We start from the raw sequence: 22,977 nt of genomic DNA on the forward strand, positions 1-22,977 counted from the left end.
TTTTCATTGCTTTGCCTTTGTGTCTAACTGACTTGTGGTTATTCTTAGTGGTTTGGCGACCTCGTGACTCCCATTTGGTGGGAAGATGTATGGCTGAAGGAGGGATTTGCTCACTATTTTGAATATATTGGTACGGATTACCTTCACCCAGAATTTAACATGGTAAGTTTGTGGTGCCTGTTAGAAACATAGAAACATAGAAAATAGGTGCAGGAGTAGGCCATTCGACCCTTCGAGCCTGTACCGCCATTCAATATGATCATGGCTGATCATCCAACTCAGTATCCTGTACCTGCCTTCTCTCCATACCCCCTGATCCCCTTAGCCACAAGGGCCAGATCTAATTCCCTCTTAAATATAGCCAATGAAGTCCAGAGATTCACCACTCTCTGTGTGAAAAATGTTTTTCTCATCTCGGTCCTAAAAGATTTCCTCCTTATCCTTCAACTGTGACCCCTTGTTCTGGACTTCCCCAACATCGGGAACAATCTTCCTGCATCTAGCCTGTCCAACCCCTTAAGAATTTTGTGAGTTTCTATAAGATCCCCCCTCAATCTTCTAAATTCTAGCGAGTACAAGACGAGTCTATCCAGTCTTTCTTCATATGAAAGTCCTGACATCCCAGAAATCAGTCTGGTGAACATTCTCTGTACTCCCTCTATGGCAAGAATGTATTTCCTCCGATTAGGAGACCAAAACTGTACACAATACTCCAGGTGTGGTCTCACCAAGACCCCGTACAACTGCAGTAGAACCTCCCTGTTACTTGTGGACCATCTATGGTTCATTAACAGTGTCATTTCTGTCATAATCAAAGACATTTCCTTTATAACAATATTTCAAGTTATAATCAAGAGTGCTCCTAATAACTGGTATCTATTATACCATAACTAATGACATCATCATCTGCGAATTTTGTTGGGAAAAACACCTCAAATATTGTTACATGTGTTTGTTATGTAATGTTATATAATTTTTTTATGTGTTAAAGTTTTTGATTCCTAAAGCAAATATCAGGATTAGTCATTATGAGACTGATAATTTTAATTTGCAGTTAAATGCTATTTTGTTTATAGCTGTGTTATTCTTTAATGTTCCATACTTGATATGGAAATGTTTAAAATTTCTGCCAGATCTTTAAATTCCCAGTTGTATCATCAGTAGTGCATTCCACTTGTCCATTAGGAAAGCTGCTTAATGTACCTTTCCTTTGAATCGGAGGTTTAGCCAGTAGCGATACGTCTCTGGCTTGTTGAAGCTTACAGCATATTTGAAATAAATTCATACACCTTCTGTTAACATCTCTGTAATATAATTTGGGGTTAAATATGTATTTCTGTTCACTAAAACACTTACAAAAATTTGCTCTTTGTATCTTAAGCAATCAGAAATCAGATTATCATATAGATCGCATTAACAAATTTGACATCAAATTAATAATTTAACATAGAAACAAGAGACTGCAGATGCTCCAGTCTGAATACCTTTACTGAGCCAAAACATTGTCTGTCTATTTCTCTGCACAGATACTGCCTGACCCCTCCGAGTTCCCACAACAATCTGTTTTTGCTGAACATATTTATGTACTGGTGATTCCAAGATGACCTTTTCCATCAGCATTTTAAACCCTGCTGTTTTTATTTCAGCTGCATTAAAGTTTTTAACAAGGAATTTAGTTTTAAGTGCCAATAAGGCCTGAATGATTGACTGTATAACTGGAGAGAGTTTATGCCAAATCTGTGTGTGTTTTTCAGGAGAAACAGCGTTTTTTGACCGACAACCTTCATGAAGTGATGGTTCTTGATGGTCTGGCCAGCTCGCACCCGATATCCCAGGAAGTCCTTCAAGCAACGGACATTGACAGGGTCTTTGACTGGATTGCATACAAGAAGGTGCTGTGGCTATTTGAGGCGAAAAGTATATTGAAGCAATTTTAATGAAACCAGGGATTGACCTCATGTTGGGCTGAAGTGGTCTTCTCAAGATGGTTAGATACATCCTCACAATAATGCTGCTTCCTAAATCTCTCCAGAAGACCAATGTGGTGGCAATGTGCAGGAAGCAGACTTGAGAAAATATATTCAGAAATGGGAGCAAAACTGAATTGTATCAGAAACAGAAATTTGTCACCGGATTAGAAAGCAAATAGAATGTTCTCTTTTATTGCAAGGTGGTGGGGTGTGATGAAGTACAAATGTTTAGATGTCTAGTTAGAACCATTCAGGTCTTCTTGGTGTTTGTCTGGTCTCTTTTTTGGAGGGATGATATACTTGGCTTGGAGAAAATGTTCAATTCACTTGATCGATTTATTCTGTGAAGAAGGACTGTGTAGAGTGGACCAAGACTATCTGGGATTTGGAGTAGTAAGATGTGATCTGATCATAATGTATCATAGCTGAACCAGGCCATGATGCAACCAGTCAATATGCTCCCTGCTTTGCACCTGTAGAAGTGAGCGTTTCTCTGCATTTTTTCTCGGTATCTACACATTCCCAGTTGGTGAACGTGGTAGTGAGGCTGAACTAATCCTTGAGGATCATAAATCAAGATGAAGCATAGATACAACAAAGCAAGCAGGAGCACAGCCCACACTAGTGGGCAAAGGATCTTTAGAGCTATGGGTCTTCAGAAGCAGAACATTGCATTTGTACCATACCTTGATCATCAGCAAGGAAATCGCCACATACCAGCACTAACTACAGGAGTGGAAATTGAAGTCCAGCATCAGGGCATGCACAGAAACATTCCTATTAGTATTAGAAATTAGTATTAGAAATTAGAAAGGATTTCTTACAGTTTGCCCGTCATTGAGACTGCTCTGTAGTTATTTGGTTTGCATTTAAATCATGCTTTAAGAAAAGGACAATGTTAGTGATTTTCCGGTCCACTGCCTCTGGTAACCATGGTGGCCAACACTTAGCCCAGAATCCTCAGAAGCCATTGAACAACCTCAGTATGAGGTCCAAGAATGAATGCAAATCTGAAGCAAATGAAAACTCTCAAATTGCATGTGGCCAACAATTATTTTCTATCGAATGAACACAGGTGTGTAAAATATAATTGACAAGATGTTCATAAAAATTCTTTGATTTAATTCCTAGGGGGCTGCATTGATTCGAATGGTGGCTAATTTTATGGGGCAGAATGTATTTCAAAAAGGACTACAGGTGGGTGAGAATTATGAATAAACTCGTACAGTGCTAAATATGAACATTTCGCTCACATTTTTATGATGGTTTTGCTACATTTTTCCAGCGTTACAGCAAAGCATAATACAACATTTGTTGAGTATAAACATAATTTTTGTAATTTCTAAGGATTTGGATTTCAGAGAACATATATTCTCTCATGAAACATGAAATTAGCATTATTGAGGTCTGTTGCACATCATTCGGTCCAATATGCTTTTAGTATTAGAAGGCAAATCCTGACAAAAGATACAATTACTAACAGGTACGACAGTGTGTTCCATTAAAACACATGAGTGAAGTTGATTGATAACCATTTTTAAACTTCAGCTGACATGCAATTCCGGGTGTGTGGCAGAATCTAATATAATGTGATATAATTTGTATTCTTGCTATGGACATTTTTGTTCAGTTTCTCCTATCCTACGAAAATATTCCAGCTTTGTACTCTTAGACTTTTAACCTTTGGGACATTTCTTATGGGATCTTAATAATGCAGAAATGAGTGGGTGATTTTAGTTGCAATTGTTACAATGCAGCTCTCTGCAGCCACTGTGAGTGAACCTTTATTCATTAGGGAGAGCTGGGCGAAAGCTTATTGAACCCACAATATGTCTTCGAGTGTCAGGGAGTGTACACAGATCAAGCCTAACAGTTGGACATATTTGCTCAACTCTTGGTTGTGTTTGGAGTGGGAATATGCTACCTAAACTGCAAAAATTATTAGCAGTAACAACAATTTACTAGATATGGATCAGGGGTTATGATGGTTTGATAACACTGTGAAGCCGATTAGTATTTTGACTGATGGAAGAAAATAAATTTGGGTTTGATCACAAGATATGTTGACATAATCCAAAATGCTTCAAAGATCTGGCAGAGCTGTCATTTCTAATCGTCTTCAAACTCCCTATCTTCTTTGGCAGCCCTATAGCTCCAGTTCTCTGAGCTCTGAGGTTTGATGGCGTAATGTGGGACCAGCAAGCTCTGTAACAGGAGCTTGATGGAGTGGGTGGATGAATAACTTGGGAGCGTGCATGCCTTCGACCTTCACGAGGTTAATTCCCGGGATGGCGGGACTGTCATATGTTGATAGAATGGAGCGGCTGGGCTTGTATACTCTGGAATTTAGAAGGATGAGAGGATATCTTATTGAAACATATAAGATTATTAAGGGTTTGGACACGCTAGAGGCAGGAAACATGTTCCCGATGTGGGGGGAGTTCAGAACCAAAGGCTATAGTTTAAGAATAAGGGGTAAACCATTTAGAACGGAGATGAGGAAAAACCTTTTCACACAGTGGGTTGTGAATCTGTGGAATTCTCTGCCTCAGAAGGCAGTGGAGGCCAATTCTCTGGATGCTTTTAAGAGAGAGTTAGATAGAGCTCTTTAAGATAGCGGTGTCAGGGGATATAGCGAGAAGGCGGGAACGGGGTACTGATTGTGGATGATCAGCCATGATAATTTGAATGGCGGTGCTGCCTCAAAGGGCCGAATGGCCTACTACTGCATCTATTGTCAATTGTCCATTGACCAGTTCCTCCCGATGATTACCCACCATTCTCGCTGCCATTCTCACCAATCATCCTATGTTTAAGTTTAGATTAGTTTAGATATACAGTGTGGAAATAGGCTCTTCACCCACTGAGTCCACACCGACCAACAATCACCCCTACACTAGTTCTATACATATTTGGGATAACTTACAGAAGCCAATTAACTTACAAACCTGCATGTGTTTCAAATGTGGGAGGAAACTGGGGCACCCGGAAAAAACCCACGCAGTCACGGGGAGAACGTACAAACTGCCTACAGACAGGACTGTAGTCAGGATCGAACCATGGTCTCTGGCGCTGTAAGGCAGGAACTCTACCTCTGCGTCACTGTGCCGCCCCAAATACCCTTGACCGTCTTCTGCAGTCACAGCCTAGGAATTCCTCAAGTCAGTGAGAATGTTATATTTTTTCGAGAAGGCTTGGGAACTTCCTTAAAGTGTTTACACAACCCAAGGAACAGAATGACTGTTTTTGGAGTCTGATGCTGGCTGTGTGAACGACAGGATCTGCCAACTGGAGCCTGGTGAGCTGAGTTAGACGTTCAGTGTTGGCCAGGGAGAGGATGCTAACATTGGTTTGCAGGTCCTGCCAGTGGATGCGAAGGATTTTCACAGCCATTGTTGCTGGCAATTCTCCAGTCCTTTAGAGAGCTTGCTGCATTGCAGTATTGAACATCTATCCAATTTGGCTCTCGGAACAGTGAGTTTGTAGAGCAGCTGGAAGATGGATTTACATTTTATTTAATATCACTTAGAATTACTTTGTTTGAGAGGCATTTGGCCAGACACTTAAATAGACAGGGCAAGGATGCAGTCTGATTGCAGGCAAATGTAATTATTGCTGATGGGCAAAAAGGCCAGCATGGACATGGTGAGCTGCTGCACGACTTTATGACTATGACTTGATGTGTAAACTTGGAATAAACTCAACCTTCAAGAAATACCTGGATTATCAACCCATCACATTTGGAATATATAAGCATGGTTTCACATACTTGATCTCTGGATAATTTCTTTGGCATTGACAGTTCATACATGGTCACACATTTTATTGATGATGTAGTTTGTTTTTTGAAGTATATTTATTGAACCCACCTAGGAATGCATGTCAGAACCCACAGTTTAGTTTGAGCCCATTCCAATATGATGAGATTGGATTAAGCCTTTCGTAGTAAATTCTTTAGCAAAACTGTTTCTTCAGAAGACATCAGGATAATTGAAAATTTGAAAAATTGTGCTTCAGAAAGGAGTTCTTTGGCTTTGGTATTATTGTTTGTTGCTGATGTGGAGGATGGAAGGGAGGAAGGAATATAAATTGTTTTGTGCTGAAAGTCTATCCCAAAAGATATTGGAACATTGAAATTATCTTTCTTTTTTTTCCCTCCTCTGTTTCTCCCTATCCACAGCCCATATGGTAATTTTTGTCCTTTATTTTGGTTTAATGTGCCAGTGCATTGAGCAAGTCAAAGACTGGATGTGCCAAAATTTTCTCCAACTAAATAAGGACAAAACGGAGATAATTGTTTTTGGTGCTAAAAAAGAAAGGCTTAAAGTAACCCAACACCTTCACTCTCTGTCCCTGAAAACTTCAAACAAAGCCAGAAATCTTGGGGTCATTATGGATTCAGATTTAAATTTCGACAGTCACATCAAATCAGTAACAAAATCGGCCTACTATCACCTCAAAAATATAGCAAGATTAAGAGGACTCATGTCAGCTCAAGACTTAGAAAAACTTGTACATGCCTTTATTAATAGTAGGCTAGATTATTGTAACGGTCTCCTTGCAGGTCTTCCAAAAAAACTGTCAGGCAGCTACAGCTTGTTCAGAACGCTGTTGCTAGAGTTCTAACAAAGACCAAAAAATTTGAGCATATTACACCAATTCTTAAATCCTTACATTGGCTCCCTGTATGTCAGAGAATTGATTTTAAAATCCTGCTGCTCACCTATAAATCACTACATGGTTTAGGGCCAAAGTATATCACTGACATGCTTCCACTATATAAGCCTTCTAGACCGCTAAGATCTTCTGAAACCAATCTGCTAGTGATTCCCAGAGTAAATACAAAACATGGGAAAGCAGGATTTAGTTACTATGCAACAAATAGCTGGAATAAACTTCCTGAAGATTTAAGACTTGCCTCAACTTTGACCACTTTTAAAACAAGACTGAAAACTTTTATGTTTACTTTAGCTTTCAGCTAAATCTTAACTACATTGCACTTTTAACTTTTGCACATTTTATAATGCATTTTAAATTTTGCTTTTCTTTTCTTTTAGTTCTTCTATTTTATTTCATTTTATTATTTCATTTATTGTATGACATGTTTTTATGTGAAGCACTTTGAGTCTGCCTCGTGTATGAAATGTGCTATATAAATAAAGTTGCCTTGCCTTGCCTTGCCTTTAATCAAATTGCCCATTGATTTAAATGGTAATAATCAACAAGATGGAAAATGGTTTGTTGTCAGTGCCTTATATTAGTTAATCTTGGGCCCTTTATTAAGTGTGGCGTCCGTAAGGTACTCAGGTTAGATCAAGTATCACAGATTGTGCATAGAAACATTTTTTCTTACCCATATCAATTTAGTAGGCTAATCCCATTTGTACTGTGCGCCAAGATCATTACTTTGAGTACATAAGTCTTCTATAGATAGTTGGTATCAATAAATTACTTTACAATTGTGATTTAATGTTGCCGGTAATGCTTTATGTTTAATGTTATTCCATTTAATTCATGTTAAATAGAAATGGTGAATTGTTACTGTCTCCCCCAATGTGTATTCATCTGTAGAACTACATTTACTTTCACCTGCAATGTAATAATCATAAGAGAGAGCAATTTGTTTTTCCTCTTAGCTCCACAGGGATTGTTTTCAAATGTTTTTAACACAACATGCACAAGTCCAATACTCCTAGAAGAACTAAGTCTCTAATTAAAATGTATTAATGAATGCATTGTATACATAGAAATGAGCGTCAACTAATATTAAGGAATTGTGACAATGCGTTGTTACATCTTGGGCATTCACTGAACAGTTTCCTCTTGTGTTCAAGACAAACAGGAATTTCCACGCAACTGAGTCACCTAGGAATGTAAATCTGTGTCCTGAAATTGTTCTGCCTATTTTTATATATATATATATATATATACGTACATGCACACATATTGTACCTATATATATGTATATATTTATATAGGAAGGAACTGCAGATGCTGGTTTAAACCAAAGATAGACTTGAAATGCTGGAGTAACTCAGTGGGACAGGCAGCATTTCTGGAGAGAAGGAACGGGTGATGTTTTGACCCGAAACGTCACCCATTCCTTCTCTCCAGAGATGCTGCCTGTCCCCGCTGAGTTACTCCAGCATTTTGTGTCTATCTTCAATATATATACATCTATATTACTAAAAGTCTGATCTTGACCACTTCCTGTTGTTCTGTTTATTGATTTTAGAAAAAACGCTGCCACTTACGGCTGTAAATTTTGACCATCTTACTCAGAATCCCCCTCTGCTGCGCCGGACAAGAGGATTTTTCCTATCAATGAAAAATAAAAGAGTTATTAGTGTTTAAAAAATGATGCTGGGACCCAATGGGTCCCACTTAGTCTAGTATATATATATATATATATATATATACACACACAACACAGATAGATTATATATATATATATATAATATATGTATATGTAGTTTGCTGTGGTTGACTACTTAATTTGACAGTTGGAACTTCACATCTTCCTACAACACATTATTACACTAAAATATGTAGGCTGAAACTTGTTGGATTTGTGTATTTGAGGGACAATTTAGAAGGAAGTATTGAGGCCAACATAAAAAACGAAAACAGGTTATTAACCACAAAAAATAGATCTAGGCTACAAAATCTTTGGCAGGTACAGTTCCTAGATAGGGGATAAACTAGGAAACATTTTAGATGAAGCAGACCTGTGATGTTATGGTCCATACAGAGGGCATAATTATCCAATGGAGTTCACATAAAAGATTCCAAAATTGAACAGAATAACTTTGCAGTTGATTTCAATCTAAAATCCATGACTGTGAATTAATAGTAAGATTAAACGAGAATTTACCAGTTTGACGTTTGATCTGTATTTTATGAGGAGTTACGATGAGGGATTACGTGAAGAACCCGCTCAGCACGCATGCGCGGCATACTTCAAAGCAGCGGTGTGGAATCACAGATAGACACAGTTATTGAAGTAAACATAGTAAAGACAAGGAGACATCAGTTTATCAGTTTGACCCATATTATTGAGGGTGGGAGCGGAGGGCACGTAATCCCTCATCATAACTCCTCATAAAATACAGATCAAACTTCAAACTGGTAAGTTCTCGTTTAATCTTACTATTTTACTTCGGAGTCATGTGAGTGATTCCGTGAAGACTTCAAAGCTCTGTGATTTCAAACCGTGTAACAGGTATTATTTCACGCACTGCCGAAGTCCTTGAGGGAGGAAGTGTGTTATCGTAATCAACCAATGAATCTGTTTGTAGAAAAACACAATGGTATTTTTTAACATTAACAATAAAGAAATTAAATTGCTCCCCTGGGCTTAAATTAAATATTTGCAGTCTGTAAAATCTTTTCTGCAAATAAAACAGGTTTTGCCAACGGCTTATTATAGAATTTCTGAACGGTCTTTCCCCCCACCATCCTGCTGTAGCCAGGATGTGGTCTATAGGCACGTCCATTCTTTTAGCCGTCGACGTGGATGCTGCCTTGGTGGAATGAAATTTGTACATGTTAGTGTTTATCCCAGCAGTTTTTAGCACCTGCTTGAGCCATCTCGCAATGGTTTGGCTCGTCACCCGACCATAAGGTTTTTTATGACTGACCCACAAGGCTTTTCATCTCCCTCGAATATTTTGGTTGTGTTTATGTAGGATAGTAGGTGGGTCATGGCACATAACCGTGGTTCTGGCGGGTAAGCCCGGAATTCCACGACTGGATTAGGTGTTCCTGGTCTGCTCTGTTTGATCAGTCTCTGGATAACGACAGATATCTGGTTTGGAGCTGTGAGCATGCTGTCCAGTCGCAATAGGTGTAGTGACTGGACCCTCTGTTCAGATACAAGTGCCATCAACATGAGTGTTTTTGAGCATAGATTGTTCCAGGTTGAGGGATCTGGCTGGTGGCCATCCCCTGAGGTATGTCAGGACCACACTGACATCCCATGTATGGGTGTACCTTGGTCTAGGGGTTAGAGTTGTAAATACCCTTCATTAGTTTGACCACCAGCGGTTGCGACCCCATGGCCTGTTGTCCTAGAGCTGGTTTTAAACAGACAGGCAGGGCACTTCTAGCTGTGTTGATGGCTCTGTAGCTGAGTCCTTCATCGTGGTGAAGGTTCGCCAGGAATTCCAGTACGTTGGTAACTGTAGCGGTTGAGTAGGTGGTCCCTGTATCCAAGCAGTACTTCTCCCATTTTTTGATGCTGGACAAGTGCTGTTTTTTAGTGGATGTTCGGAGGGATGCTGACATGGTGTCGACGGTTTGTTATGATAATCCCAGTCCCAGAAGTGGTTTGTGCAGAATCTGCAACCCAGGAGTTTGATTTTTTCATGGCACGGGTGGCTTGCGCCCGACACTGGGTGTTAATAACTCTGGGTCACTGGGGAATACCATCGGAGCTTCAACAACCATGTCATGGAGTATTGGGAACCATGGCTGTGTAGGCCAGTCGGGTACTATCAAAATACATGAAGCAGAGTCCATTTGTATTGTGCTAGTCCCCGACTGATGAGGCAGAAGGGAGGAAATGCATAGAAGAGGAATTTCCCCAATCCAGCGCGAACGCATCTACCGCTGCTGCCTCAGGGTCTGGTTCCCAAGCGACATACATAGGTATCTGGTGATTTAGCCTTGATGCAAATAAATCGATATCTGGCGTGCCATATTGCTTGATAACTTTTGCGAAAAATTTTTTTTGGGTTTTAACATCCATTCGATGTTGTCATTAAATTTACGTGACCTGGTGTCTGCCACTGTATTTAGCTTACCTGGCAGGTAAGTTGCTGATAGCCAAATATGTCTTTGGACACACCATTGCCAAATTGTGTTGACCAACTTGTCGCATGATACCGATTTTATGCCGCCCATATGGTTAATGTAGGCCACCACCGTAGTATTATCTATTTGTAACCGTACATGCAAGTGATGCATATTTATGCATATGCTTTTAAACCATAAAAGTCACCCAACATCTCTAGATAATTAATGCCCAGTGTAAGTGGTAACGATGACTCTGGGTTAGTCCATCTACTACTTGTGCTGGATATAGAGTTAGTTGCTCCCCAGCCTTGAGCACTGGCATCTGTTTGGATAACTGACGTAGGGTTAGTGATGATAATAGGCTGAAACTATGCCAAACGTTCTCTTGGCAATGTTACAGTCACGTAGACTGAATTAATTGTAAAGCCCAAGTAGTCCATGATAGTGGATGGCTTCAACTTAGATTTATCTGGATGTAAGACAATCCCAGGATTTCGAATAACTGTTTGGTAGCTGATACAGCTAACATAGTCAATTCCATGGTCTTGCCTACCATTTAAGATATCATCAAGATATGCCATGACAATATGTTTTTGTCTTCTGAATATTGTCAGAGCTGGTTTTAGTGTCTTGGTGAAAATCTTGGGCTGATGTGAACCCATTGGGCAACGCTTTAAACTGTTATAGCTGCCCCATCCAGGTAAATTTCAGGTATCTGCGATGATCCTTGTGAATGATACTAAATAGTAAACATCTTTAAGATGAATGCTTGCCATGAACTATCCTTTGATTTTAGTTGTTTGGCAGTAACAACTGGTTCCATTTTGAAATGTATGTACTTAACAAACATATTTAGTGAAGTTAAGTCAATGATGATGCGACATCCACCATCTTTTTTGGGTTTAGTGAATATATTTGATACGAATTGCAAGGGTTCAGGTTTTCCCATGATACCCTTTGTAATTAGTCTCACCAGTTCAGCTGCGCATGCGTGCTGAGCGGGTTCTTCACGGAATCACTCACGTGACTCCGAAGTAAAATCATAGTCGCCAAGCCCACATGATTATCGTTAAAATTGAAATTTGCTCACTGCTCAGTTAACTGCTCTTCCTTGGTCCTGGTGACCATCATGGATATGGTAAGAAATAGCATCAAGTTAGTAGCGTCTCTTTTCTCCAGCGATGCTGCCTAACCGGCTGAGTGACTCCAGCATTTTGTGTCTATCTTCATAGCATCAACTGAATTGTGTGTGATCAACTAAATCAATAATACAAGCTATGTTCATGTTTTCTCTTGACAGTACTTTTGTTTCTTGAAATTGTCAGTTAATTAACCATGAAGACTCAAGAGCCTTACAATTGTCAGATTGCAAGTACATCAGGGCTTGACTGACTGTTAATATTTGTTTTAGGACAACATGGATAACTATTGTTGTAACTGTGTAAGATTGTGCGGGAAAAAAATGATGGTATATCAGTGACAAGAAATATTATTAACTGAGTTAAGGAATTTGACTTATGGCCTTGAAAAATAAAACACTAGTTGTCTGGTGCTTATGCGAGTTATATTTTGATGGAGTGAATTATTTGTATAGTTCTTGGTCACGCTTTCTCAATTTGTGTTTTTTTGTTACCAATCTAGGCTTTTTTGACAGCTCACATGTACGGCAATGCAGGGAGGAATGACCTATGGAACAAACTAAGAGAGGTAACTATTTCCAAAACAAATATTATGTTTTGTGTGAATAATCTGAGCTGAATTGTTACTATGCCAATGTTATGTGGAAATTTTCAGAGGCTAAATCATGCTGCTTACGTTAACATGGGAACAATGTGAATCACTTAAAGCTTCTGTGTGCTTTACCCATGGCTGACAAACACTTGCTGCCATGGAATAAATCAAAGAGCTGAAGTGTTTTTATCAACAGCTTCTTAATTAACCTTATTATTGCCTGTAGAGGTTGCCATTCTCCATTATATGTACAGCTTGAGTTTTTATTTATTTAAGATAGTTTTAGCTTAGTATTAGAGATACAGTGCGGAAACAGGCCCTTCGGTCCACCGGGTCTGCGCCGACCAGCGACTCCCGCATATTAACACTATCCTACACACACTAGGGACAATTTTTACATTTACCAAGCCATTTAACTTCCAAAGCTGTACGTCTTTGGAGCATGGGAGGAAACCGTAGATCTTGGAGAAAATGCACGCGGTCATGGGGAGAACGTACTAACTCCGTACAGACAGCACCCGTAGTCGGGATCGAATCCGGGTCTCCGACGCTGCAGGCACTGTAAGGCAGCAACTCTACTGCTGTGCCGCCCAAAGCTAATTTTCTTTGTGGGTGATAGGGTTTATGATGAGGGATATCTTGGATTTGTGGCATCTGATTTCAAATGTGGCACAGTTCAGTCATAAAGTCATGGCATCTAATGGGAGAGTAGCATGTTTGAACTGATTGATTGAAAGTTCTAGTATGGAAACAGGCCCTTCAGCCCACTGAGTCCAAGCAAGCCATCCATCACTAATTCACACTCGTTCTACATTATCCTACTTTTGTATCCACTCGATACATAATATGGGCAATTTACAGAGGCCAACTAACCTACGAACCCGCACGTTTTTAGGACGTGGGAGGAAACCGGAGCACCCGAATGTGCAAACTCCCTACAGATAGCACCTGAAGTCAGGTCTCTGGCGCAGTGAGGCAGCAGCTCTACCAGCTGCACCACAGTTTAACTTTGAGCTGAACGTGGGTGACATAATATACTGTGTATAAGTATATGCATAATGTTTTATTGACATGTATTTTTGCAAGAATCAGCACAATCTTAGGAACAGCATAGGTTAGAACATAGAGCAGTAGAACATAGAGCAGTACAGCACAAGAACAGGTCATAAATGATAGGAGCAGAATGCGGCCATTTGGCCCAGCCATTCAATCATGGCTGATCTGTCTCTCCCTCCTAACACCAAATCTCCTGCCTTCTCCATATAACCCCTACAACTGCCTTCTCCCTATAACCTGTACTAATCAACAGGGCCCACAATGTCCTTACACAACATGATGCCAAGATCATCTCTTATCTACAGGCGCATAATCCATATCCCTCCATTTCCTCCATTCCTATCCAAAGGCCAGTTGGTAACATATGAATTTTATTTATGTCATTCATATGGGTGAAATCCAATGTAATGTCCTAAAGTACAATCCAGTCACAATTCCTTACCAAAAACTTAAAGTTACTGCTTGAATAGAATTCAGTAATAAAGAGTGATACATTATGGAAACAAGCCCTTCAGCTCAACTTGCCCACACCAGCCAACATGTCCCAGCTACACTACTAGTCCCACCTGCCCACGTTTGGTCCATATCCCTCCAAATCTGTTTTATCCATGTACCCGTCTAACTGTTTCTTAAATATTGGGATACTCCCTACCTCAACTACCACCTCTGGCAGCTTGTTCCATACATCCACCACCCTGTGTGGATGAAAAAGTTACCCCTCAGATTCCTATTAAATCTTTTTCCCTTCACCTTAAACCTATACCCTCTGGTCCTTGATTCACCTACTCTGGACAAGCGACTGTGCATCTACTCGATCTATTCCTCTCATGATTTTATACACCTCAATAAGATCACCCCTCATCCTTCTGCGCTCCAAGGAATAGAGTCCTAGCCTACTCAACCTCGCCCTATAGCTCAGACCCTCTAGCCTTGGCAACATCCTTGTAAATCTTCTCCGTACCCTTTCCAGCTTGACAACATCTTTCCTATAACATAGTGCCCAGAACTGAATACAATACTCTAAATGCAACCTCACCAATGTCTTATACAACTACAACATGACCTCCCAACTTCTATACTTAACACTCTGACTGATGAAGGCCAATGTGCCAAATACCTTTTTGACCATCCTATCCACCTGCGACTTCATCTTCAAGGAACTATGCACCTGCAATCCTAGATCCCTCTGCTCTACAACACTCCCCAGAGGTCTACTATTCACTGTGTAGGTCCTGCTATTGTAAGACTTCCCTAAATGCAACACCTCTCATTTCTCTGTATTAAATTCCATCAAGCATTCCTAACCCACCTGGCCAATTGATCAAGATCCTACTGCAATTTTCCATCTTCACTATCTGCAAAACCACCCACTTTTGTATAATCTGCAAGCTTGCTAATCTTGCTGTGTATGTTCCCATCCAAATCATTGATATAGATGACAAACAGTAATGGGCCCAGCACTGAACCCTGAGGCACACCACTAGTCACAGGCCTCCAGTCCAAGAAGCAACCTTCTACCATTACCCTCTGCTTCCTTCCATGAAGCCAATTTTCTATCTCTCATTGTATCATATGTGATCTAACCTTCCAGAGCAGCCTACCATGCGGAACTTGTTGAATGCTTTGCTGATGTCCATATAAACAACATCTACAGCTCTGCCCTCATCAACCTTTTTGGTCACGCCTTCAAAAAACTCAATCAGATTTGTGAGACATGACCTCTCGCATACAATCCCATGCTGACCATCCCTAATCAGTCCTTGTCCATCTAAATGACTGTATATCCTATCCCTCAGAATGCTCTCTAGTAACTTTCCAACTACAGATGTTAAGGCCACCGGCCTACAGCTTCCAGTATTTTCCCTGCAGAACTGCAGTAAATTGGAAAGTCTTCCGGCACCTCTCCTGTATTTAAAGACAACTCGTAAATTTCAACCAGGGCTCCCGCAATTTCTTCTCTAGTTTCCCACAACTATATATATAATAATAATAATAATATATAATATATATAATATATAATATATAATATATATAATAATTATATAATATAATATAATATAATATATATATATATATATATAATATATAATATTAATTATAATAATATATAATAATATATATAATATAATATAATATATATAATAATACATTATATAATATATTATATATATAATAATAATAATATATATCTGATCAGACCCTGGAGGTTTGTCTGCCTTCATACATGATAGTACTTTTAGCATCTCTTTGACTGTAACACTGACAAGACACTTCAATTGACTGCCCCAAGTTCCTCTGTCCTCCTGTCTTTCTCCTGTGAAAATTCTGACGTGAAATACTCGTTGAGGGCCTTGCCCAGCTCCTGTGGCTTCAAACAGAGTTAACCGCGTTAATTCCTGAGGGACCCCACTCTCTCTCTCTCTAGTTACCCTTTTCCCCCTTATGTATATAAAATCTCTTGGGATTGCCCTTCATGCTCTCCGCTAGAGCTATCTCCTGGCTTCTTTTGCCCTTCTGATTTCCTTTTTTTACTTTGCTGCTTCGTTGCCGAAACTCCTCCTCCAGGGATACACTTGATCCGTGAAGGACCTGTCCCACTTGGCAATTTTGCCAGCGTCATATCAGTGTCGCCAAACGATTTTGAATATTTCAAATTCCAGCGGCGACAAAAAAAATGTTGCGACACTTGAAAAAACACCGTGCGTCATACGTCACCACGCCGCGTCACACTTCATCACGCCGTGTCACCGCCGCGTCATACATCACCACGCCGCGTCACACTTCATCACGCCGTGTCACCGCCGCATCATACGTCACCACGCCGCGTCACACTTCATCACGCCGTGTCACCGCCGCATCATACGTCATCATGCCACATCACGCCGCGTATTTTTCGGTGACCTGATACGTCAGTCAATGATGCCGGCAGTCGCCGAAAAAAATTGCGAAGTGGGACGGGCCCTTAACTTTGAGAGATAGTTTATTGTAGCATGGTGAAAGGTTTAGTGAAATTGCAAACCAAATTACAGTGGATACACAAGAGGCTGCAGGTGCTGAAATCTGAAGAAAAATACAAATTGTACCACCCCCCCCCCCCCCCCCGACCCTATTTCTTTGCACTCTCTCTGGCTGAAGATATCAGTGATACTTCTCATTCTCATTCTTTTGCCTTTACACAGACACTGCAGAAAATTGGGAAAAACATAAATATTAAAGAAGTCATGGACTGTTGGACATTACAGATGGGTTATCCCGTGGTCACCATTGTTAGAAATGAGAAGAATGTTGATATTTTAACCATCACGCAAGAACACTTCCTCTATGACCACAATAGAAAATCAACAAATTCATCAAATAGCAGGTAATAAATAACATTTGCTTTATTTTGAGTGTGCAGTATATTGGAAAGTAAACAGAACATATGAAGTAAAAGCTGGTGCAGCTTTTATAGAGTGCATTTTTTATTCAGAGATGAGATAATGTGCCTATTATGCAGATGCTGCATTTTACACAAATTATTATTTGTCAATTCAGTCACTGACTTTTATTATTGTTTGGATATTAGATATTCTACCTGGTTGGAGATTGAGCTTTCTATAAATTCATCTCCAGTCAGAGTGGCAACATATTTAATAGCAGCAGACATTTCTGAAGTTCAGCTACATTATTTATTGAGGACCAAGGCCAGCAATGTGCTGCTACCACTACATAGCACGTTAGTCACCAGGGATGACGTTCCGCTGAACTCTGTTTTATTTTTACCAAAACGTAAACAAAATCTGATCCTGTGATAAAAGAAGTCATGGCAAAAAAATATTCATTTGGTTTGAACGTGTCGATGTTTGAATAGAATTAAATAGCTCATTTCAGCAGACTATTATCATCAGCCAGGGCTCATATTGCATTTACGAACTGATATTGCATTTTCAGTAATTGTGTTTTACCACAGCATATGGTTGACAACAGGATTATAAATTATTTATGTTTAAGAAGGAACTGCAGATGCTGGAAAATCGAAGGTAGACAAAAATGCTGGAGAAACTCAGTGGGTGAGGCAACATCTATGGAGCGAAGAAAATAGGCAATGTTTCGGGCCGAAACCCTTCTTCAGACAGAAGAAGGGTTTCGGCCTGAAACTTTGCCTATCTCCTTCGCTCCATAGATGCTGCCTCACCCGCTGAGTTTCTCCAGGATTATAAATTACTTGTGTTGTGATGGAATTGGAAATTTGATTGGAAATTTAAGGCATTTTATTATTTGGAATAGTATTTTGATCTTCAGCAAACACAAGCTGAAGAAGGGTCTCGACCCGAAATGTCACCCATTCCTTCTCTCCAGAGATGCTGCCTGTCCCGCTGAGTTACTCCAGCATTTTGTGTCTATCTTCGATATAAACCAGCATCTGCAGTTCTCTCCTACACAGCTTTCTTTGGAGATTGGAACATAATATAAAGACACTAATAATAATTAATATGAATTCGCCAAAGAAGAGGCCACCTGAATTTTGAATACATCGGAATTTTCACGTGGGTTTCAGTACTTTCAGTTGGCTGTGGGTACACAGATGATGCTCAAACAGATTTAAAAGGTGTGATCACATCCAACGCAATTTATTGGCTGGATAGTAGAAAGCCTCGCACTGCTTGTTTCACACTCCACATTTATTTAACATAAATTGAAGTAGGAATTATTGCCAGTTATGGCACCGTGCAAACCGTAGAATGACTCTTCACATCGCTGAGAGAAGCTATCAATTGTGTATTTCTCAATAACTTGGCATTTGTGTCTTATTTTTTAGCTATTTGTGGAAAATTCCTCTAACTGTCGCTGTAGGAAACTTGAGCCATATCTCCACAGAGACTATGATATGGATTAACAATAAAACAGGTATTGTTGCAATTTGTCAATATATTGCATTAAGTTTTGGCTCACATTTTGGAAACACGTCATAGGGAATGTTTTTGCAGTAAGGATGTACTAACACATAATTCCTTTGGTATAGATTTTGTTACACCGGCAGCTTGCATTTTATGCCAGGGTTACGTGGTGGAAAAGTAGCGCGTAAATTGAAAAATGCTTCAATTACGTGACTATGCGGTCAGGTGTAAATTTGAGTGTGTTATTCCAAAAATACGAGCGTGTAAATCAGGCTCTTTTATTAATTGAACAATTGCTTTGTTTCAAAGACGCATAAATCAAACATGCGTAAAATGCAGGGTGCCTGTAGTTCTTTATCCTATAAGAACACAAGGAAGAGAAACAGAAATAGGCCCCTTGAGCTTGCATCGCCATGCACTAAAATCACAGCTGATCCACTCTGGGGCCATCAATACTATTCTCCCCACTCACCCCATACTGTTTGACTCCCTTGTATCTCAAATGTCAGTCAATCTCTGCCTTGAATATATTCAATAACTGTGCCTCCATAGTTTTCCAGAATAGAGAATATTGAAGTGGGACACGAGTGTCAAGCAAATAATTCTTTAATCGTAACGCATTATACAGCTCCCAAAACCACAAAGAGGAGCACAGGCATTCCCGACCATATATATATCCCCAGGGAAGCCCCGTGACCCGTGCCAACCGCCAAACCAAGTCACGTGACCCAACCCCTAGAGCCGAGGGTTCGCACCACGTGTGGCTAACCACCAGGGACCGCCACAATATCAGAGAGTCGCAACCCCCTGAGAGGAGAGATTCATTCTCATCTGCATCTTAAATGGGCGGCCTCTTATTCTGAAACTATGGCCTGTGGTCTATATACCCTCTGACCCAGGGTTCAACCCGAAGTGTCGACAGTTCCTACCCCCCACAGATGCTGCTCGACCCACTGAATTCCTCCAGCAGATTGTTTACTGCTTTTGATACCCTCGTTTGGGGAAACAAGTTCCACTCCGTCTGTGTTCCTCAGAATTATCTACATTGACTATTTTCCCTTTATTCATCCTGTTTCTCGGTTCATGGTGACTCTGTTTTACACGATTACTTGTTTTACGATTTCCTGCTTTTACCTCCTCAATAATGGATTTCAGCATTTTACCAATGACTGATGTTAAATTAAGTAGCCCATATTATCCTGCTCTCTGCGTCTCTCAATTCTTGAATGGTGTCATTAGATTTGGGATTTCCTACTTGTAGAATTATGGAGAACTGGCCCCTCTCTCCAGAATGCAGAGATTGTGTTTTATAGATGACAACTAAAGCAGCAATTATCTCAGCAGCTACTTTCTACGAGAGCACAGGCCATCAGGTCATAAGGAATTGGAGTAGAATTAGGCCATTCAGCCCATCATCTACTCCACCTATCAATCATGGCTGATCTATCTCTCCCTCCGAACCCCATTCTCCTGTTTTCTCCCCATAACCCCTGACACCTGTAGGTCACGGGGACTTCTTGGCATTTACTCCCAGTAATTTGCCCAGTATTGTTTCTATGGCAATAGAGATTCTCTCTTTATCGCCACTTGCTTGACTATTATTATTGGCTAGTGTCTTCCACTTTGAAGATCAATGCACAATAATTACATGAAATCTCTACTATTTTTCTTCAACCATGTCAGGTTTTGTGAAATTGAAAGTTCTAAGTGATTTAATACAAATGTAACATTGGCAAAGTTTGATCTCTTTTGTTCATTCTATATATGCACCACCCTCTGTGTGAAAAACTTGGCCCTCAGATTCCTATGAAATCTTTCATATCAAATAGAAGATATCCTAATGAATGAAGAATCCTTTAGTTTCCTTTCTATTTTACAGAGAATCATCAAATCGGTATGTTGGATGAAAATATTTGGTTCTTAGGAAACCTTAATCAGACGGGCTACTTTAGGGTTAACTATGATTTGAAGAACTGGCGGTTGTTGATTGAGCAGCTGATGACCAAACCTGAGGTAAGCGATGTCTACTCTGATGTTGGTCGTACCAACTATAAACACAAAGATCCGTTGTATTCTAAGATGCTGAATCATTTCCTTTTCTGGTTGAAAGGTGATTTCAGTTGGGAACCGAGCAGGACTGATCGATGATGCTTTCAACCTGGCCAGGTATGTTTGGTGTTTCAGGTAAAGTCAGCAGTTCAATAAAACTTTGTGTGCCATCAAAAGCTACACTGCACAAAGTAAGATTTGAGTCTGATAATGGTGGCGGGTCAACAGCCTACCAATGATAATTGCACTGATGTATATAACTCAGTGGGGCAGGCAGCATCTCTGAAGAGAAGGAATGGGTTGACGTTTTGGGTCAAGACCCTTGTTCAGACTCGAATCGTCACTTCACCCATTCCTTCTCTCCAGAGATGCTGCCTGTCCTGCTGAGTTATTCCAGCATTTTGTGTCTATCTTCTGTTTAAACCAACATCTACAGTTATTTCCTGCACTGATGTATATGAACTTTAGAACTCTAGCTACCAGGATTGTGATTGAAAGGATTAAAAGTTGAATAATAGGCCTTTGTTAAAGATTATGTACACTCTTCATATACTGTCTGTGTGTTAAATGCTGAAGGTCACTTAAATGCTGAAGGTCACTTAAAATGACAGGCACCTTTGCTCCATGCTCAGGACATCACGGTGGCACAGCTGGCAAAGCTGCTATCTTATGGTTCCAGCGATCTAGGTTCGATTCCACCCTCCGCTGCTGTCTATATGGAGTTTGCATGTTGTCTCTGTGACTGCACGGGTTTCCTCCAGTATTTTTGTTTCTTCCCACATCTCAAAAACACGTGCGTTGGTAGGTTAATTGAACATCTTGGAAATTGTTCTATGTGCGTAGTTGAGTGTTAGTATCTGTAGAGAGTTGAGGGGAATGTGGGGAGAATAAAATGGGTTTAGCGTAAATGGATGCTTGCACGTTGGCTGAGGACTCACTGGGCTGAAAGCCCTGTTTATATGTTGCATGACCCATAATGTTCCTCTGCTGTACTGTTCTAAGCAGAATGGAAAAGCAAATGCATATGCAGGGATGGACGTTATGGATCATGTGCAGGCAGATGAGATTAGTTTACTCTATTCGATATCGACTGAATTCTATTACAAACCCACTGACTCCCACAACTATCTCGACTACACTTCTTCCTACCATGCTTCCTGCAAAGACTATCCTCTACTCCCTATTCCTTCTGTGCCCAAGATGAGGTACTTCATACCAGGACATCCGAGATCTGCTTTAGGGAACGGGGGTTCCCCTCTCCCATTATAGATGAGGCCTTCACTTGTGTCTCCTCGGTACCCCGCAGCTCCGCCCCTTGCTCCCCCTTCCCCTAGTCGCAACAGAGACAGTCCTCCTAGTCCTTACCTTTCACTCCATCAGCTGTCGCATACAACACATAATCCTCTGAAATGAATGTTTGCCATTTCCAATGGGATTCCAACACTGGTCACATCTTCCCATCTCCACCCCTTTCTGCCTTCTGCAGAGACTGTTCCCTCCGCAACTCCCTGGTTAACTCATCCATTCCCGCCCAAACCACCCACTCCCCAGGTACCTTCCCCTGCAACAGCAGAAGATGCAACACCTGTCCCTATCCCTCCTCCCTCGACTCTGTCCAGGGACCCCGACAGCCCTTTCAGGTTAGGCAGAGGTTCTCTTGCACCTCCTCCAACCTCATCTACTGTATCCATTGTTCAAGATGTGAATTCTTATACATCAGCAAGACCAAACGTAGACTGGGCGATCGTTTCGCTGAATACCTTCGCTCAATCTGCCTGGACCTACCTGATCTCCCGGTTGCTGGACACTTTAATTCTTGTTCTCATTCCTACACAGAGCTTTCTGTCCTAGGTCTCCTCCATTGTCGGGGTGAGGCTAAACGCAAATTATAGGAACAGCATCTCATATTTTGCTTGGGCAGCTTACAGTCCAGTGGTATGAATATTGATTTTGATAACTTCAAGTAACCCCAGCATTACCTCTCTCTTTCCCTCCCCCACCCAAATCACACCATCTAACAAACAGCTAACAATGGCCTGTTTCCTATATTATTGTTACGTTTTTGCATATCTTTCATTCATTGTTCTTTATCTCTCTACATCAAAGTATCAAAGGTATTTTATTGGTCACATTCACATACACCTAGGTGTAGTGAAGTGAAATGCTTCTTGCGATTTTGCAGCACATAAAGAAGGAATACAGACATAACATTAATAAGAGTTTTAAACATAAAGAACATCCCCCCACAATGGTTCCCACCATGAGGGAAGGCACAAAGTCCAGTCCCCAACCCCAGTTCACCCATAGTCGGGCCTATTGAGGCCTCCACAGTTGCCTCTACGGAGGCCCGATGTTCCAGGCCGTTCTCGCCGGGTGATGTTGCATCATCCATATCTCTCTTTTCCCTTTTACCTAACCAGTCTGAAGAAGGGTCTCGACCCAAAATGTCACCCATTCCTTCTCTACAGAGATGCTGCCTGCCCCGCTGAGTTACACCA

The 22,977-nt window shown here is 40.6% G+C and overlaps 1 protein-coding gene across 1 annotated transcript in view; it reads left to right on the forward strand.

The window, feature by feature from the left end:
- The window catches only part of trhde (thyrotropin releasing hormone degrading enzyme), a 98,229-nt gene that overhangs the window by 57,228 nt on the left and 18,024 nt on the right, over positions 1-22,977 (forward strand). Inside the window, exons 5-12 of the mRNA XM_033038184.1 lie at positions 49-162; positions 1,755-1,892; positions 3,102-3,167; positions 12,408-12,473; positions 16,733-16,914; positions 18,352-18,440; positions 20,310-20,443; positions 20,541-20,596. Of these exons, the coding sequence (XP_032894075.1) occupies positions 49-162; positions 1,755-1,892; positions 3,102-3,167; positions 12,408-12,473; positions 16,733-16,914; positions 18,352-18,440; positions 20,310-20,443; positions 20,541-20,596 (845 nt within the window). The remainder of the gene's footprint in view (positions 1-48; positions 163-1,754; positions 1,893-3,101; positions 3,168-12,407; positions 12,474-16,732; positions 16,915-18,351; positions 18,441-20,309; positions 20,444-20,540; positions 20,597-22,977) is intronic.

The sequence above is a fragment of the Amblyraja radiata genome, chromosome 19 (assembly GCF_010909765.2).
Source record: "Amblyraja radiata isolate CabotCenter1 chromosome 19, sAmbRad1.1.pri, whole genome shotgun sequence".
Classification (NCBI taxonomy): domain Eukaryota; kingdom Metazoa; phylum Chordata; class Chondrichthyes; order Rajiformes; family Rajidae; genus Amblyraja; species Amblyraja radiata.